Source organism: Zootoca vivipara, chromosome Z2, assembly GCF_965207765.1.
Source record: "Zootoca vivipara chromosome Z2, rZooViv2.hap1.1, whole genome shotgun sequence".
NCBI classification, from domain to species: domain Eukaryota; kingdom Metazoa; phylum Chordata; class Lepidosauria; order Squamata; family Lacertidae; genus Zootoca; species Zootoca vivipara.
The window spans coordinates 47,926,900-47,943,607 of record NC_142585.1 but is presented as its reverse complement, the minus strand read 5'-3'; the positions used below and the strand labels follow the sequence as shown (position 1 = coordinate 47,943,607).

General features: G+C 39.8%; 1 protein-coding gene across 11 annotated transcripts in view; it reads right to left on the bottom strand.

The window, feature by feature from the left end:
* Positions 1-14,593, bottom strand: part of GOLGA2 (golgin A2) — a 52,983-nt gene extending 38,390 nt beyond the window's left edge. For 2 of the 11 annotated variants that reach the window (XM_035133352.3, XM_035133355.3), the window contains exons 1-3: positions 14,346-14,524; positions 7,334-7,456; positions 6,799-6,879 (exon numbers count right to left, since the gene is read on the bottom strand). In XM_035133352.3, the coding sequence (XP_034989243.2) occupies positions 6,799-6,879; positions 7,334-7,456; positions 14,346-14,393 (252 nt within the window). In that variant the 5' untranslated portion in view covers positions 14,394-14,524. Of the gene's footprint in view, positions 1-6,798; positions 6,880-7,333; positions 7,457-14,345 lie in introns of all 11 variants that reach the window. The other 9 variants (XM_088665329.1, XM_088665331.1, XM_088665328.1 and 6 more) reach the window with 6 other exon arrangements.
* Between the last annotated feature and the right edge of the window lie 2,115 nt (positions 14,594-16,708).

Sequence of the window (16,708 nt, the reverse complement as noted above, 5' to 3'; positions counted from 1 at the left end):
GTCTTTGGGCCGAAATAAAGCATGTGTGTGAGTTAAGTGTAACACCCTTAAAGGACCTACTGTATCAAATGCTAGCCATATTCAGGCATTTGCCTACTGCTGCCATGTACATATTGAGGGTTCACGTCTTTAGAGCAATGGACCCTCCAGCTGCAGTTGGAGCCTACGCACATAGGGCAATTTCTCTTCTGCATATATGCATGTACACACAACAGTGTGCAGACAGCAGAGGAAGAAGTGGTGATACAAGGGCAGAGCCAGCAGGCATAGCGGTTCTGCTCTCCCCTTCACTGGATTGTTAATCACATGGGCAGAAGGTTTTACACTGATCTCATATATTGTCACAGACTGTGATATAAATTAGTGCAGAGAATCAGCATCGTGTCAGACTAAGACTGGGAGACCTGAATTCAAATCTCTACTGAGTGACTCTGTGCCGGTCAGTCTCTTTTAGGTTAAAAGGGTGGGTAGAGAACCATGTGTGCTCCTCTGAGCTCTTTGGAGGATGGGCAGTGTATAGAAAAGCAAATAACTACCTGTAATAGATTCCACATTCCCCAAGTGAAAGAAATGAAAGCTTGTTTTCAGATCCCCAGAGAATTCATGAACCAAAATTTGGAACTCACTGGCTACATTAACTGGATTGAAACATGTCATTCTGTGGTAGCATATAACTGACAATAGCTCACTTTTATCTAAAAGAGTATTTCTCCATTTCAAAGCAAAAAGCTTAAATTTGGCTTCTATCCCAATGAACACTGTGTTTCATCTCAAGGGCACAGCATTTCTTTTTAAACCACCATTTGGGTTATCCTAAAGATTTGGGCCAATATTCCTTTTATTGTGTAACAGTCAATCTGCTTAGGATAATGTAGGTATCCTTAAAGATGAAGCCTTTTCCATAGTTGGTGGCCAAATGATGGAATAGCCTCTCCAGAGAAGTATGCCTGGCACTGACCAATTTCAGATGGGCAGTGAAGGCTATGGTGTTTCAGAACAAAGTTTTTAAGGTACGTTGACTCTTTGAATATTGTTTTTAGACTACTGCTATTTATATATGTATTTATGTTTTTATATCATGTTTATAGTCTATTTATTATAATTTGCCTTGAATATATTCTGCTCAGAAAGCCAGGATATACTGAATACAGAACTCTATTATTTTAAACTTACAGTTGGAGAACTGAGGCTGATTGACTTTCAATGGTTAAGACAGACCTAAACTCAGGTTTCCATGCTGAAGTCCAACACGCTCTTCATGAAGAACACATCCTCATGAAGTATCATCCTTAGAAATAACTGAAAGATTGGCCTTATACCAGACACGGGGAATGAGATGTTGGACTCCTAATTCATATCAGTGCAGGTAGCAAGAGGCAATAGGAGCTGGAATCGAACAACACCTGAAGGGCCACAGATTTCATATCCTTGCCCTATACAATACAGATAGCACCACCAGCTACAGCTACCAGCCAAACATCCTCACATAGGCCATCCAGCTTCATAGGAAATAGGCCTTGTAACTTTTACAACTGTTGCATTTCCTGCAGGAATGTGCAGTTTTCCATCTAAAAAATCCACACAGTATTTTGCTCATAATAGGATTTTGAAGATAACACACAGGTTTAGTTTCCACCCCTGATTTTGTAACCAAAACAGTATGGTTATTTTGATGCCTGAATTCAAATGGAACAGTAAGTTGAAATGGCACCCACAAAGTTAATGTAAATGTTTGGTGGGCATCTGCCAACACCAAAGATAAAGCTAAAGCTTTAAAGGAACATAAGAAGCTGCCATTTACCTAGTCAGATCATTGGTACACCTAGCTCAACACTGCCCACACTGACTGGCAGCAGCTCTTCAGGAATTCAGAAAAGGGACTCCCTGGAGATGGTGGGGATCGAACCTAGTTTCTTCTGCATAAAAAGCAAATGCTATATCACTAAGCAATGGTAATAAAACATGAAGAAACAGCTTATAGACTGTTGTTTATTCCCAACGTATTTTGATATTTATATATTTTTCAGGGGGGGAAGCTAATTATGTTTATTATTTTTAATTTATTGTATTTATCTATCACCTTTTTCTCCAAGTACTCAAGGTAGCACACATGGTTCTCTCTTTCCTTATTTAATCCCCACAACAACTTTTTGAGGTAGGTTAGGCTGAGAGACAGTGACTGGCTCAAGGTTACCCAGTGAACTTCATGGCTAAGTGTAAGATTGAGTCCTAGTCTCTCAGAGCCTGGTCCAAGACTCTTAACTACTACACCATTACTGGCTCTCTGCTTTCTAAAACATGGCAAGGGTGTGCTTTAAAGTAATCAGATGCAGCCAACTCAAGGAGACTGGTTTCTATTAGACCCAGCCCTTTATTTTTAATTGAATTCAACCTGGGTTAGCAAAGTACGCAAAACCCAGTTTATCTAACAGTCCTTTGTAAGACAAGGAATAGGAAGACACTTTCTGTCTAGGTAAATCTAAATGTGTATTACTCCTCAGACTGTATCATGTGTTCAAATTTCATTGCCTGCCAAATCATGAGTTGGCATGATTAACCCACATAGCTTATCCTCCAGGTCAACGTTTGAATAGGGCCATTCCATTGTCACGGGTGGGACACTTGGACCATGTTTTTTGGTATTCACACATGTGTAAGAATGTAAATATACATAAAAATTAACAACCAAAATTTGAACTATGTTCTTAATAAGATACTGAACATTTTACTAATTTTTTATTATTTTTATGGATATTTTTGACAATTTTATTAAATGTTAAAGTATTGTCACGGGTGGGACAAAAAAAGGACATGGAGCTTGAGATAAGTTTGATTTATGGAAAAACTCTGTGAGTTGGGAGGTGAATCAATTATAAACTCAGCATATCTGTTTAAATCAATGTTTATTGGTTACAACTATGCAATCAGAAATTTAGGTTAAGAAATTTAATGATACAAAATTAAGGAAAAAATGCTGTCACGGGTGGGACAATGAAATGTCACGGGTGGGACGCGTCTGGCATACACTTGATTTAACATACAATTAAGGTTGTTAAAAATGGAATAATTACAAAAAAACCTTTTGCTATTACTATACTTACTATCTACTATAGCCTACAAAGTATAATGTTGTATTTACTAAAATTAAAATCTATTTAAAAAATATTTTCTTCTAGTCCATCTCTGGGCCAATCAACCACTTTCAAACACATCTACATTTTCAGTAAATTCATAAAAAATGCTCCTTCTGACTCGTTTAACATTAGGTTGGGGTAAGATACTAAGAATATGTTCAAACTGCACATATGATATGTCTTTTTCATCAACTTGAAACAGCTTTCCAGAATTGTTAACTGCTCGCATACACATCACCTTGACTTCTCCATCATCTTCAACATTACTTTGGCATATTGCAGCATATCTATATTTAGTAGGCCTGGTTCTTTGTCTTTTTGTAGTTGTTTCAAATTCAACTAAAACATATGTCCCAATAGTCACTCCATCAACGAACGGCTTCACTCCAACCACCGGCACATCTGTTTCATTTGTACAACTTGCTACACCATCTTGTTTTTCTGTGTCACTATCAGAATCTCTGTAAACATCAGAAACTTTTAACTTGAACAGTTCTGTGAAGACTACGTGGGTGGACTTTTGAAAAGAAGGTCCATAAACTAAACTTCTTTTGTCTTTAGCTTTAAAAAAATGGTTGGACTGCACATTTGGAATCTTCCTCACCAAAGTCCAGCGCTCATCTAGCATCGCCATATTTGCACTGATATCAGTAGGCATTAAAAGGACAAACTTCACTCTCGGTACTGCTTTTTCAGCACATTTAACAAAATCTGAGGCTGAATTGATTACTACTCTCCTTTGTTTCACTGCATTCCAAACTGCTTGCTTAGTTAATCCACCAATCCCATCCACGGCACCCTTGCCGTGGGATGTAGCAAAAAAAAAAAACCCATTCCCCATCAACACCAAAGTCTTCAGGCATAAAACACAGATTGGACAGTGTGTACTTATTTTTGAACTGACCAGCACACCCATCAGAAAAGATTTTGACCTTTGTCAGTCTGTTAAATTCTTTCTTAAGTTCTTCAATTATGGCTTTTAGGCATGCATATACTGAGTATTTGTCGTGGGTTAAGTGATCCGAAACCACGGCAAAAGAACGTACTTTGCCTTGAGTCCAAGCGCAACCAGTAAATACTGTGATTTGGTTGTGGGTCCAGTGTGCACTTTGGATTTCATCTTGCGATGTTGCCAAATAGTTTTCAGCAAAATCCACTTGAAGAATCACCTCATCATCAGCTACTGTGTCCTTCATATTTTTGAAAGCTTTAGCTTGTAATTGCTTTACAAAGAAGTGCTTCTTAAATTTACTAAATTGATTTTGTAGCTCATTGACAGCTTCTTCTATGGTTCCTTTTGCTTCAAAAACCTTAGGCCGGCTAGAACAGTCATCTTTCCATTGCTTCCAGAAAATCTCAGACGACATGTTTAAGTCTTCATCAATTAGGGTGTGCAAATTAAGTACACACTTTTTGCATTCACCATTCATGCACTTTTCATTTTCCAAATCACAACAAGTAAGGCTCAAAAGATCAGAATGTGTGGAAGGGAAAAAATGTCTTTCCTACTTATGGCTTCAATTAGGAAATTGAAATTAGCGTGGTATTTGCAAACGCAAACATTGTGTGGCATTTGAGAAGCAAAGTCAATATTTTTAGGCCTCAGTTCATAAAATTTTGATTTGCTGATTTCAACTGTTGGGTTATCAATCTTAAATAAGGCATAGGCCTCTTGGACTGTCATATTCATATGCCGCTTTTGGATTTTGATTCTTTTTCCACTTGTTGGATCTTTAATAGATTTGACATCCTTAATTCCTGGTGCCTGCCTGTTAATCTCATCTGAATTATAAAACTCATGGACCTTTGAGATATTATCTTGTGAAATAATAGAACTTTTGGTGTTCTGTTTAGGGCTTTTATCAAATAGTGTTTTTGGCACTTGAGGTGAACTCTCATACACAAGCTTTCGTAACACGGCTATTCTTTTCCGTGGACTTAATGGCAACACTCTTTTAACTTTGGTAACAGCCTTTCCAAGAGATTGTGGGCATTTAAATGACCCAATCTCTGGAATAGTAGTGTCGCCAATTGGCCTAGATTCTTTTTCTTTTATCTTTTGTCTGTACTTTCTTTTGCACTCAGTTTCTTTCCGTCTGTATTCCATAAGTGATTTTGCAGACAAATTCTTTACCAACTTCATCTTTTCTCGCCTCTTCTTATCTCTGACCCTCTCCTTTTCTTTGAAGCTTTCACATTTGTTTTTATCTTGTTTTAGTTTTTCACGCAGCTTTCTCATACGTTCTGCAGATGTAGTCTTTCCCATTTTGTGTATTGATTCAAAGGTTATATTATCTGTATTACTGTATGTATTCGCATTAGGGTAAAGTAACGGTAACTGCCTTTATGTTCCAGAGGGAACAGCTACTATTGGTTCATTCAAGCAGCTGCATTTGGCTCCTTAGTCTTATTGGTTTCCACCAAAAGGCAGCTTTGTGATTGCTTGAGATTGTTCCCTCCAAAATGTATCCCTTTCTAGCTAGTTCCCCTCTCCTCAGTCCCTCAGTCTTGTTTGCCAGAATAAAGAATTGTTACATGAGGAATCTGTCTCCTGTCTGCAGAGAGCTGAAATCACTTGCTGAAATCACTAACTCAAGCTACAACATTGAAAACTGTCACGGGTGGGACAGAAAAAGAATTATTAAAATTTCATGGTGTTTACATTAATTAACTGCATTTTTATTATTGATAGGTGTGTTATACTCTAATACATACTCCCACAATAAAACAAACATAACCTATAAATTAGTTTTATCACAAAATAAACTTTTGTACCTTTTGCTGTCACGGGTGGGACACTGAAACAGCATCCCATTCAATAATAAAAATAAAATAGAAATAACTTACCTATTTAAAATTTTTCAAGTCCAATGTGTAGACAAAGTTCTTCACTTTAATAATATACTAACAATGACAACCACAATTTTTGTTTATCTTTAAAAAATAATGCCAACCTAAATGAACAAAATTAAGCTACACAATCAGAAAAGTGATACTGAAACTTCAAGCTCAAATTTCTCATGAAAAAAATAATTTCAAATTCTTTTTTCCTTTGGAATATTGAACTTTAATATGTTTAGTTAATGAAACTATAAGTAAAATAAGTATATTTTAAAAATAATTTTTTTCTTATCAGGCTCATTTTTCACGGAATGGCCCAATATAGATGAGCAAGAACATGCATTTCTGGGATGAGGTGCTTCTACAACAAACAAACAAAACCCACTAACATGGGGAAAAGAAGATAACAAGCAAAATGGAAGTCAAGCCCAACCTGCAGTCCACAGTGAACAACGCTACTTATGCATTCATTCATTCACTATCACCTTGGAAACAGTAGTATTGGGGGTGGCATTCCCTTCAGATATGCCTGACATTCCAAAACAGCTGCTTTAAGCAAAGCAATCTTAAAAATCCAAGAAGCAACCCTTCTTCCAATTGTAATTTGAGCCACATTAAGGAAAGCACACAATAACAACAGCGGGGGAGCAGGTTAAAAATAGTTCAATGTTAACGATAGCCAACAACATTCACGCAGCGGACAAGTATGACAAGTATCCCAAAATCTGTTCCACCCACCCAAAACACCCTAATTTGTAAATAGGAACTGAATCATGCAGTATGGACAGCAAGCCACTTGGACAGATTCTGAATGCTGCCTCACCTTCCTCTTGTCCAATGAAGGTATGGCTACCCCATTGGAGCGGTTAAGGTCTGACACCAACACCTTCAGAATGTTCTGAATCTAAAGGGGGTGAAAGAAAAGTGGAAAGAGAAACAGCTGAGAAAAGGGACAGAATGAGAACATTGTTCAGTGGGTTCCTGAAGCCAAAGGAACAAGAAAAAGGAAAATGGCAGAGATCCTAATACCAACAAGATGGTAGTAACTTGCTTGCACACAATCTGTTTAGGATAAAGATGCAATTAACTCCTTCACTCCAGCAGCATATACAAAAAATACTATTCCCTCAAAACCAAGGAGCCAAATATTTCTTTCTGCTGAATTTCCCATCCTTACTTATCTGTTATCGATTATTATATTTATATCCCCCACTTCTGTCCAATGAGTTCAAGGTGTTTGTAGGACTAAAGAAAAACACACAGCCTTCTTCAATTTTTTACAGTGTTAAAACTATCTTCAAACAGAAGTAGAAGCAAAATATTTTGGAGCATTTAAAATAGTTAAGTAAGCCACTCACATTTTCAGGAGACTCTCTGCCATCATTAGTTGGTGTCTCTGGTCTACTTCCTTCTTTGCCTTTACGTTTCTTCTTTGCTCCAGCTGCTGACCCAGGGCTATTCTTCTGTTGATATTCCTTCAGCTAAGAAAAAGAAGAAAAACCTGAAATCTAACTAATTAAACCTTCTACACTGAAAGCTAAGAAGTAAAACAGAAAGAGCTGGAACAAAAAGCACAGTAAAAATTGGTGAAGAAAAAAACCCAGAGTGATTATTGAACTTGGTGGTGTACAGAATGGTTTACAAACCATATTAAACTATAGTTTAAAACAAACAATGAATGGTTTGCTGTGATGAAGCAGCATGCTAGTGCATGCTGCTTAGAAGTTCCCACAGTGCTCCTTCTATGCACCTGCTGCTACTACACTACAAATGAAAAAGGCAAAGTCTGGCTTCTCATGAACTGCATTCATAGTTTGCTTTCTCCAAACAGACTACCGTATAATGGTAAGCTAAGAACTTACTGGAAGGGACCCAGGTGGCGCTGTGGTTAAACCACTGAGCCTAGGGCTTGCTGATCAGAAGGTCAGCGGTTCGAATCCCTGTGACGGGGTGAGCTCCCGTTGCTTGGTCCCAGCTCCTGCCAACCTAGCAGTTCGAAAGCACGTCAAAATGCAAGTAGATAAATAGGAACCGCTACAGCGGGAAGGTAAACGGCGTTTCCATGTGCTGCTCTGGTTTGCCAGAAGCGGCTTTGTCATGCTGGCCACATGACCTGGAAGCTATACGCCGGCTCCCTCGGCCAATAATGCGAGATGAGCGCGCAACCCCAGAGTCGGTCACGACTGGACCTAATGGTCAGGGGTCCCTTTACCTTTACCTTTTTAAAGAACAAACCTTGGTTATTGCTCATGGTCTCTTTTGAGACCAACAAACCAGAATCCCAGGTTTGGACAACACAACAAGCCAGACTCTGGATTGTTTCAGCTGTAATACAGCAGCAGTCAAGGAAGGGAGGGGGGCTGTGTGAATGAGCAGCCTGCAACAGCACACTAATGGTTCACACGAAACAATAATTTGCTTTAACCTATAGTTCAACTATAGAAAACACAAACCTGTGTGTTTTCTAGAGCAACTGCAAGCTAAATACAATCACACTGTAGAATGAAAAAGGCACATTATGCCTTTTTTGTGTTATGTGCCAGGGGGTTCAGTTTCACTGATCTAGTTAAAACTTTCAGAAACTCCCATTTCATCTCAACCAAACCTCACAAAAGTGGCAGAATGAAACCCCATCTTGAGTCAACCAATAATTTTCAGAGTATTAGAGTGGTCAACAGGGAACTTCATAAAACATTCTGCAACTTCTGAGTCTGTGGGAATACCACCAGGTTCAAGTTTCAAACCTTTCAAACACTTGCAATCATAACTAGCTTACAGTACACGTAACCATTAATTACTGACAGTTCAAAAGGTCACATAACAAGTATCTGATGGTGATGGGCACAGGATTGTTACCAGGAATAGTTCAATTTTAAAAATAATAAATTTCCATTTCTTAAGCATAAGCATCTTAAGCTATGGAGAAAGCACACAAGCAAAATCGAAAAAATATTTCAAATTGTTATGTGCCTGGGCAAAAAGGCACCTGGGAGTTTCCAGACACGCCCACAAGGGAAGGTTAAAAATCCCACAATGTATTACAGCTTACTTTTAACCATCTATACTTCAAGGTGCTTACTTGCTACAGAGAAGCTACTTGTACGAGCCCAGTCATGTTGACAACTAGGCTGTTAAGAACAATTTCTCTATAGCCCATGATGAACTAATTATTCTGGTTTGGCTGTCTGTGGCATTTCTAAAACTGGTTATATATATACCTTTAACACATTTATTTCTTCAATACATTTAAGCTATAGTGCCAGATGTTAAAAACATGACACAACTTGGATATTTACTTATTATTCAGTGTTCTGGTTTATGAAGATATACATATTGTTGTTCATATCCCAAGGCTCAGGATGTGAATAAAATTTGCTCACTATTTTTATCCATACAATATCTGTGTTATGAAGGATCACTTGTATTAACACGGGGTGAGCTCCCGTTTCTTGGTCCCTGCTCCTGCCAACCTAGCAGTTCGAAAGCACGTCAAAGTGCATGTAGATAAATAGGTACTGCTCCGGCAGGAAGGTAAACAGCGTTTCCGTGTGCTACCCTGGTTTGCCAGAAGCGGCTTTGTCATGCTGGCCACATGACCCGGAAGCTGTACGCCGGCTCCCTCGGCCAGTAAAGCGAGATGAGTGCCACAACCACAGAGTCGTCCGCGAATGGACCTAACAGTCAGGAGTCCCTTTACCTTTTTACTTGCCCAAAACATGCCTCAAAATATGAGTGCTAAGCCAAAAAATGTGATCCACAAAATCATGACAAATCTATTTGGCATTCAAAAGTAGAAATTCTGAAAGCCTAAATCCTATATAAGCTGCCAATGACTGCTCCTCAAAATACCGCCAAACCATATTCAGAAGACTAAGTCCTCTATTCCCTTATATTCATCGACTCAATTTTAACTGTTTTCTCCTCACATATCTATTCAGTGTGGTCATGTTGATAACATGGGAGAAAATTATTGTACTACTGAGATTAAGAGATGGGAGATCTACTGGCAAGTGGTATCAATATAAAAGCTACATTTTTCTTCAAGATAGAAAGCAAAAATCACTACACTGTGGATCCAATGTTATGGTTAAATCAGGCCTCAAAAATCACTTACTGGAAGTGATGTCGGCTAAGCCTTTCTGGAACACTCTTTCATGCACCTTCTGCTAGCTGGTGGTTTTCTCCCCCTCCCCAGCTTTCCTACAAATTTATCACTTTGTGATAGGGAAAAGGTAGAGGGAGCTCATAATGAAATTCACAAGCCCCACCCCCTGAACCACCAAATCATGACTTCCCAGCAGTCTTTTAAAAATACCCACTAAGGCCATCATAAAAAATATTAGAGCAGCTCTGAACAAGTTGTTTCCTCCCAAGCTGAATGCTCACCAACTACATTTGGCCACTTAAGAATGTCACTACCACAGCTTTGCAACAATCAGCTTTTCAATGACAAATTTTAAAAGCTGCTTCTGACAGAAGGGCTACCGTGTATCAAATATGACTCTAGTTCATGTACCTAACCTGGATATACAGTATTTGCACAACTGGCATGTGATTAGAGGCATCATCACAACCATTCTATTGCTAGAAATTAGTGCATGCCATACATGGATGTGCATTTTGCCTAAATGTTTGGACAGCTGCCTAGAATTTTCTGCAAACTGCACCCAACTTCCTTACCTGAGGCAGCAGCTTCACTGTGATTCATGGTATGACAGGAACTGCTTTTGCAATAAGGGTGGGTGCTCTTTACTGCCCCCACTAAATGGACGCAGTCCCCCTCCAACCAGGTGCAAAGCTAGAGATCACCTATTCTCGACTTCTGATTATCTAATGTTCACATACAGGTATGTGGAACAGTGACAGCTTAACATCTACAAAGTGGAGGGTGAGTAGAGTAGAGTAGTCAACTATTTTGAGGACAGGTTATAACAATGTATAAAAGCCATAGCAGAAATTGGTAATTGAACAGGTGATGTGTAGGGAGAAGGGATGAATGTATTTTGAAATTGAAAAGTTATTTTATTGGGAGCAGCAAAGGAGGGAGGAAAATAGAGGGAACATCTGGGGTGGGTGGGAAGTCAGCTTTTAAATTATATTGAATTTGTATTAATTTGGTGACAATTTGTTAAAAATTATGGAAAATCAATAAAAATAATTGGCATAACAACAACAACAACAACAACAACAACAACAACAACAACAACAACAACAACAACAACAACAACAACAGGGAAAGTGGAGGTTGAATGTATTGCAGAATGTGTGTGCTATCTAGATTATCATCCCAAATAACTCAAGAGTTAGGGAATTTGGGGACAGATTTTAAGCCACAGATTGACCTCCCAGCTATAAAAGTGGATACTCTGATACTTCTCAAAGACACTAGAAGGTCATATTCCAGAGAACAGCAAAATAATTCCCCACTGACATCACATGGATGGCAAGGTGGAATAAAACCATTTTTAAAATTAGGTTAGCCTTCACAATAAAACTGGGGTATTGGGGAAAATTGGCTATTGTTAGATTTTCCGTTTTGCTTCTCTTTTATCAATAATTTATGTTTTTCCAATAGATCAATCACTACAGCCCACATAATATCATAGTATATTTTGCAATTTTGATATGCCTATTAGTATAAGAATAACAATTTAAGAAGTTTGAGGAAAAACACTTTCTGAAATTGTGAAATTAAATTAAACTAAACTAAAAAAAAAGATTGAGGAGGGAAGAATTATGGCAGAAACAAATCCTTCCCCAGGCTTTTAAGTGGTAAGTCTAGGATCACACCCACACCATACATTTAAAGAATTCTTAATCCACTTTGACAGTCATGGAGGATCTTGGGAACTATAGTGTTTTAAGAGTGCTGGAAACTGTAGCTCTGTGCAGTCAGCACACTTGGCAAACTATACTTCCTAGGATTCTTTGGAGGAAGGCTTGACTGTTAAAAGTGGTAGAAGAAAGAGTGCTCTTCTTCTTCTTTGGCGATCACTCATGTGACCTAGACATTTAACAGGGGATAATCTCTTCCACCACCCTAATACACATATACATACACTGTTTAAACCCAAAAAGTATGTTTCTGTGAATCTGTAAGGGAGAATCCATACATTCAAAGGATGTGTCAAAGATGTTTAGCAAGGGAGGGATTTCCTTCTTAAACATTCAAGATATGTGTCTGGGGAGGCACTTAATAAAGAGGGGTCTCCACACCCCCACTAAACTTATAGAGGGATATCCTTCCATGCCTGTAGGAGACATATCCAAGTTATTAATAAAAGAGGGGCCCACCATTTCTTTCAGGCATAAGTGGGATGTGTCCACTTTGTGTCTAAGCAGAAGATCTTCCTCAATGAATCATTATAGAGGACACCCTCCCATGTCTTCAAAGGTGTGTAATAAAGAGGGTCTACACTCCCACTCTCTCTAAACCTCTTTTTCCAGGAATTCAATCAGGGTGTGTCTAAGGTATTTAATATTAGTTTTTAACCCCACAAAAATTATATTCAAGGGGAAGAGTATACCTATATAATAAGAGAAGTCTATCACACACACCCTAAGCATGTAAAAGTAAAAAGGTAAAGCAAACACAGGTGGACAGACCCCTTCTATGGCTTCAAGGAGTAAGTCTGAAGTAAGTAATATCTGCAGTGTGTGTGTCCTATTTAATTCAATGGGGTTTACATTCAGGTAAGTGAGGTGGGAGTCTCGGTGGCGCTGTGGGTTAAACTACAGAGCCTAGGGCTTGCTGATCAGAAAGTCGGCGGTTTGAATCCCCGCGATGGTTCGCCAGAAGTGGCTTTGTCATACTGGCCACATGACCTGGAAGCTGTACGCCGGCTCCCTCGGCCAATAACGTGAGATGAACGCCGCAACCCCAGAGTCGGTCGGTCACAACTGGACCTAATGGTCAGGGGTCCCTTTACCTTTACCTTTAAGTGAGGTTAGGAGTGCAGCCTAACCCTTTGCAGGGGAGCTTCTTTCAGGCATTCAATGACTATTTACAGCTGAAACTCTGAAAATTGGAATATCATCGAAAAGTGCATTTATTTCAGTAACCCAATATATGAGATAGATGCATGACATGCAAAGCAATATATGTCAAGCCTTTATTTGTTGTAATTGTAATTATTTGTCGTTAGGCGGGTCAATTATAAATGGAATGTAATTAGTGAAATGTAATAGCAATGTTTATTTTTATTTTTGTATTATTGTAACTATTTGTTTTATTACTGTGGAATTTCGAAAAGAAAGCATTTGTAGAAATTAAAAGGAAAAGAAAAAATAAGTCGCATTCCTGAAATAAATGCACTTTTTTATGATATTCTAATTTTCCAACTTTCACCTGTATACCTTAGGTGTTTAGTTAAAGTGGGAGCTGTTTCCTGTGCAAGGGGTGTGTCTAAGGTATGAATAACAGAGGCTCTTCTGCCCCCCTGACATACACGAAGGATGCCCTTCTCATGAATTGAAGGGATATATCCGAGGTGATTTTAATAAGGAAGGGGTCTCCCTCCTCCATTAAACCTATTAGAGGGATGTCCTCTTTCAGGCACTCAAGAGCTAAAGTTGAGGTATTGAATTTAGGGGGGGTGGCATTTCTCATGCAAGAGTTGTGTCCAAGATATGAATAAGGGCCTCTCCACCACAAACACTAAGCTTTTCCATGAGGACCCATTCCCATGACTTTAAGGGGTGTTTTAATAAGAGGGGGAGGGGGGTCTCTTCCCAGGCACTCAAGAGCTGTATCTATGGTATTTTAATCTGGGGAGGGGCAGTCTCCCATGCAAGATGTGAAGGTCTGCCCAAAACACATGGAGGACCGAATTTCCCATGACTTCAAGGGGTGTTTTAATAAGAGAAAGGGGATCTCCCTCCCCATTTCATCCTATTATACAGAAGGGGTTCTCTTTCAGGCACTCAAGAAGTATTTTAGTTTAAAGGGGGAGCGATCTCCCAAGAAAGATGTGAGGGTCTTTCACCCCTACACATACGTACACACACACACCTCTCACGTGGAGGACCCCCGCTTCCTATGACTTCAAGGGGTGCTCTAATAAGCGAAAGGGGGTCTCCCCCATTAAACCTATCACAGGGGGCGGGGTCCTCTCCCAGGCGCTCAGGGGCCGCATTTGAGGCGGATTCCTCACTAAGCCTGTATTGAGGCGGGGCAGGGGTATCAGGCGTCTCCGTAGCTGGGAATGGGGAGGGCGGGGAGTGTCTGGAGCCGGAGACAGCACCCCCCCCCCACCGGCGAAGAAGGCTCCCTCAGCTGTCGCCTACTTCCTGCTGCTGCTGCTAGTTGCTGCCTGAGGGGGAAACGCCGCCACCCCCACCTCTCCCCTCAGCGCTCCGGCCTCGCCCTACCTTCTTCTTGGCCGACGCCAGCTTGCTCTGCCTGCTCCCGTCCGCCATGTCTGAACCGGGCCCGGGCCACGTCAGCCCGGTGTGCTACGAAGGTGGGTGGAGAAAGAGAGACGAGAGAGAGAGAGACGCAGGGAAGGCAGGCAGGCCCCGCCCGTGCCCTGCTGTCTCAGTCGCGCGAGGACGCAGGGAGGGAACGCCGCACTGCGCAGGCGCGGCCGCGGCAGTCTTGAGGCTCAGCCGGCGAAGGAACGGAGGGAGGGAAGGCGCATGCGCGCAGCTCTTCCCGCCGTTTTCGTGCTGTCGTTCGTAGAGTACCGCCCATTCCTCGTTCTCCCAACGATTCTTTTTCTTCCCCACCTGTTGGCTTTTTCCTCAGAGGGAAGAAGAGCCACTTTATCTTAAAGTGTCGTTTGTAGCTCGCCTTCGAAACAAACAGCTTGTTTATTAATAAAATTACTTCAAAATGTCATTTATATAACTTGCGTTATATAAACAGCCGCGAAAGCCCCCAACCTTGGGGTTTTGCTTGTTTGGTTATTTGTAAAAGAATGATTTACTATGCCACAAATATATAAAATCGGTTTGTAGCATTAAGAAGATTTAAAATCACTCAATAAAATAGTAAAAAGAATTTGGAAACAATAGAAAGGGTGGTGTTAAAAAAACAAGCTTCAAACGGATGTTGCCTTAACATTCGCTGGTAAATCTTATTCTAAGAAACAGTTCTGAATGTTTTAAGCTGCTGTTAACACATTTTCTCAAAATGCTGCTGCTGCTTAGTATTTAGATTACCTCATTAATTTATGATTTGTAGCAAGGGAGGAGAGTTAATCAGAATGGGGACCACATTCTCCTGTGGGCCTGTGGTGCATGGGGTCAGAAGCAAAAGTAGGTGAGGCAATAAATGCAAATCTTTAACTTTGCACTATAGTCTGGTTCCTACTCACAGGCATCCAGACAAGCAAGAGTTCAGGGACACCAATTCTGTTCAGGCAGCAGAGACATTCAAGAGGGTGCAGAGGAGGGTGAGAATGGGAGTGGCAAGAGTCCTGAGGGCCATGTAGGGCACACAGGGGGCCGTATCTGGCCTCCAGCCTGAAGTTCCCCGCCCGATTTATACATTTTTAGTGAGCATATAGTATTTGTTATACGTACAGTTCATGCATGCCATTTCTCTTATGGAGCTGATCATACTTATACCAAAACATCCCTCTTTCCATTCATTTTTCATTTTAATCTTTAGTTCACAATAAATCCGTAGGCCCTATTTCTGTTGTTATTTCAGCATTTGCTGCATCAGTGATAAGATTATTGAAAAGCTTGGAGAAGACATGCCATTCAGCTGTTGAAGTAACTTTTTGTGCTGAGATTGCATTTTTGTTTTTATTTTCTTCAGATAATTTCCACTGAGTTTTGTACAACAGTCAACTGAGGTACAAAGAAGGAACAAAGCAATACCCCTAACCTACTCTCCCACCCATCCCGCAGAGCAGCTCTTTCTCTCTCTCTCTTTTTGAAATCATTTTTATTGGTTTTTCAAATACGAAGTTATAAACAACAAATCAAAAAGTATATTCATATAAAGAGATTCCATAGGGTCCCATTTTGAACACTTAATTATGTATATTCTTTCATACTTCAATTGTTATATCAAACCATATTACCCATGGTAATTTTTAAACTACAAGTGAGATCAAAATCCTGCTAATGTTTCCATCTGCTTACAGTGGTCTCCTAAATAACTTATACATTTTCCCCATTCTTTTATAAAGTTTTTGTCCTCTTGGTTTCTGAGTTTTCCATTCAGTTTCGCCATCTCGGCATAGTCCATCAGCTTGGTTTGCCACTCTTCTCTGGTAGGGGCCTTGTCTTCTTTCCATCTGGCTACAGTATTAACATCCGGGCAGCTGTTCTGTACATAGAGAGTATCTCTATGTACATTTTAATATCTGTAATTCCTAATAGAAATCATTCTGGTTTCTTAAAAAAAGCTATTTTAATCATTTTCTTCATTTCATTGTATATCATCTCCCAGAAAGCTTTTATTACCTTACAAGACCATCACATATGGTAAAAGGTACCTTCTTTTTATTTACATTTCCAACAAGTATTTGTAGTTGTCCTATACATTTTTGCCAACTTGGTAGGGGTTAAATACCACCAGTATATCAATTTCATATAGTTTTCTTTCAATGCATAACATGCCGTGAATTTCAAATCTGTTTTCCATAACCTTTCCCAATCTACCATCTGAATATTACCGTATGTCCCAGATCCGTTGCCCAGAGTATCATTACTGACTTGACCTGTTCATCTTTTGTATGCCTCTAAAAGTAGGCTATACATTTTGGACTGTAATTTAA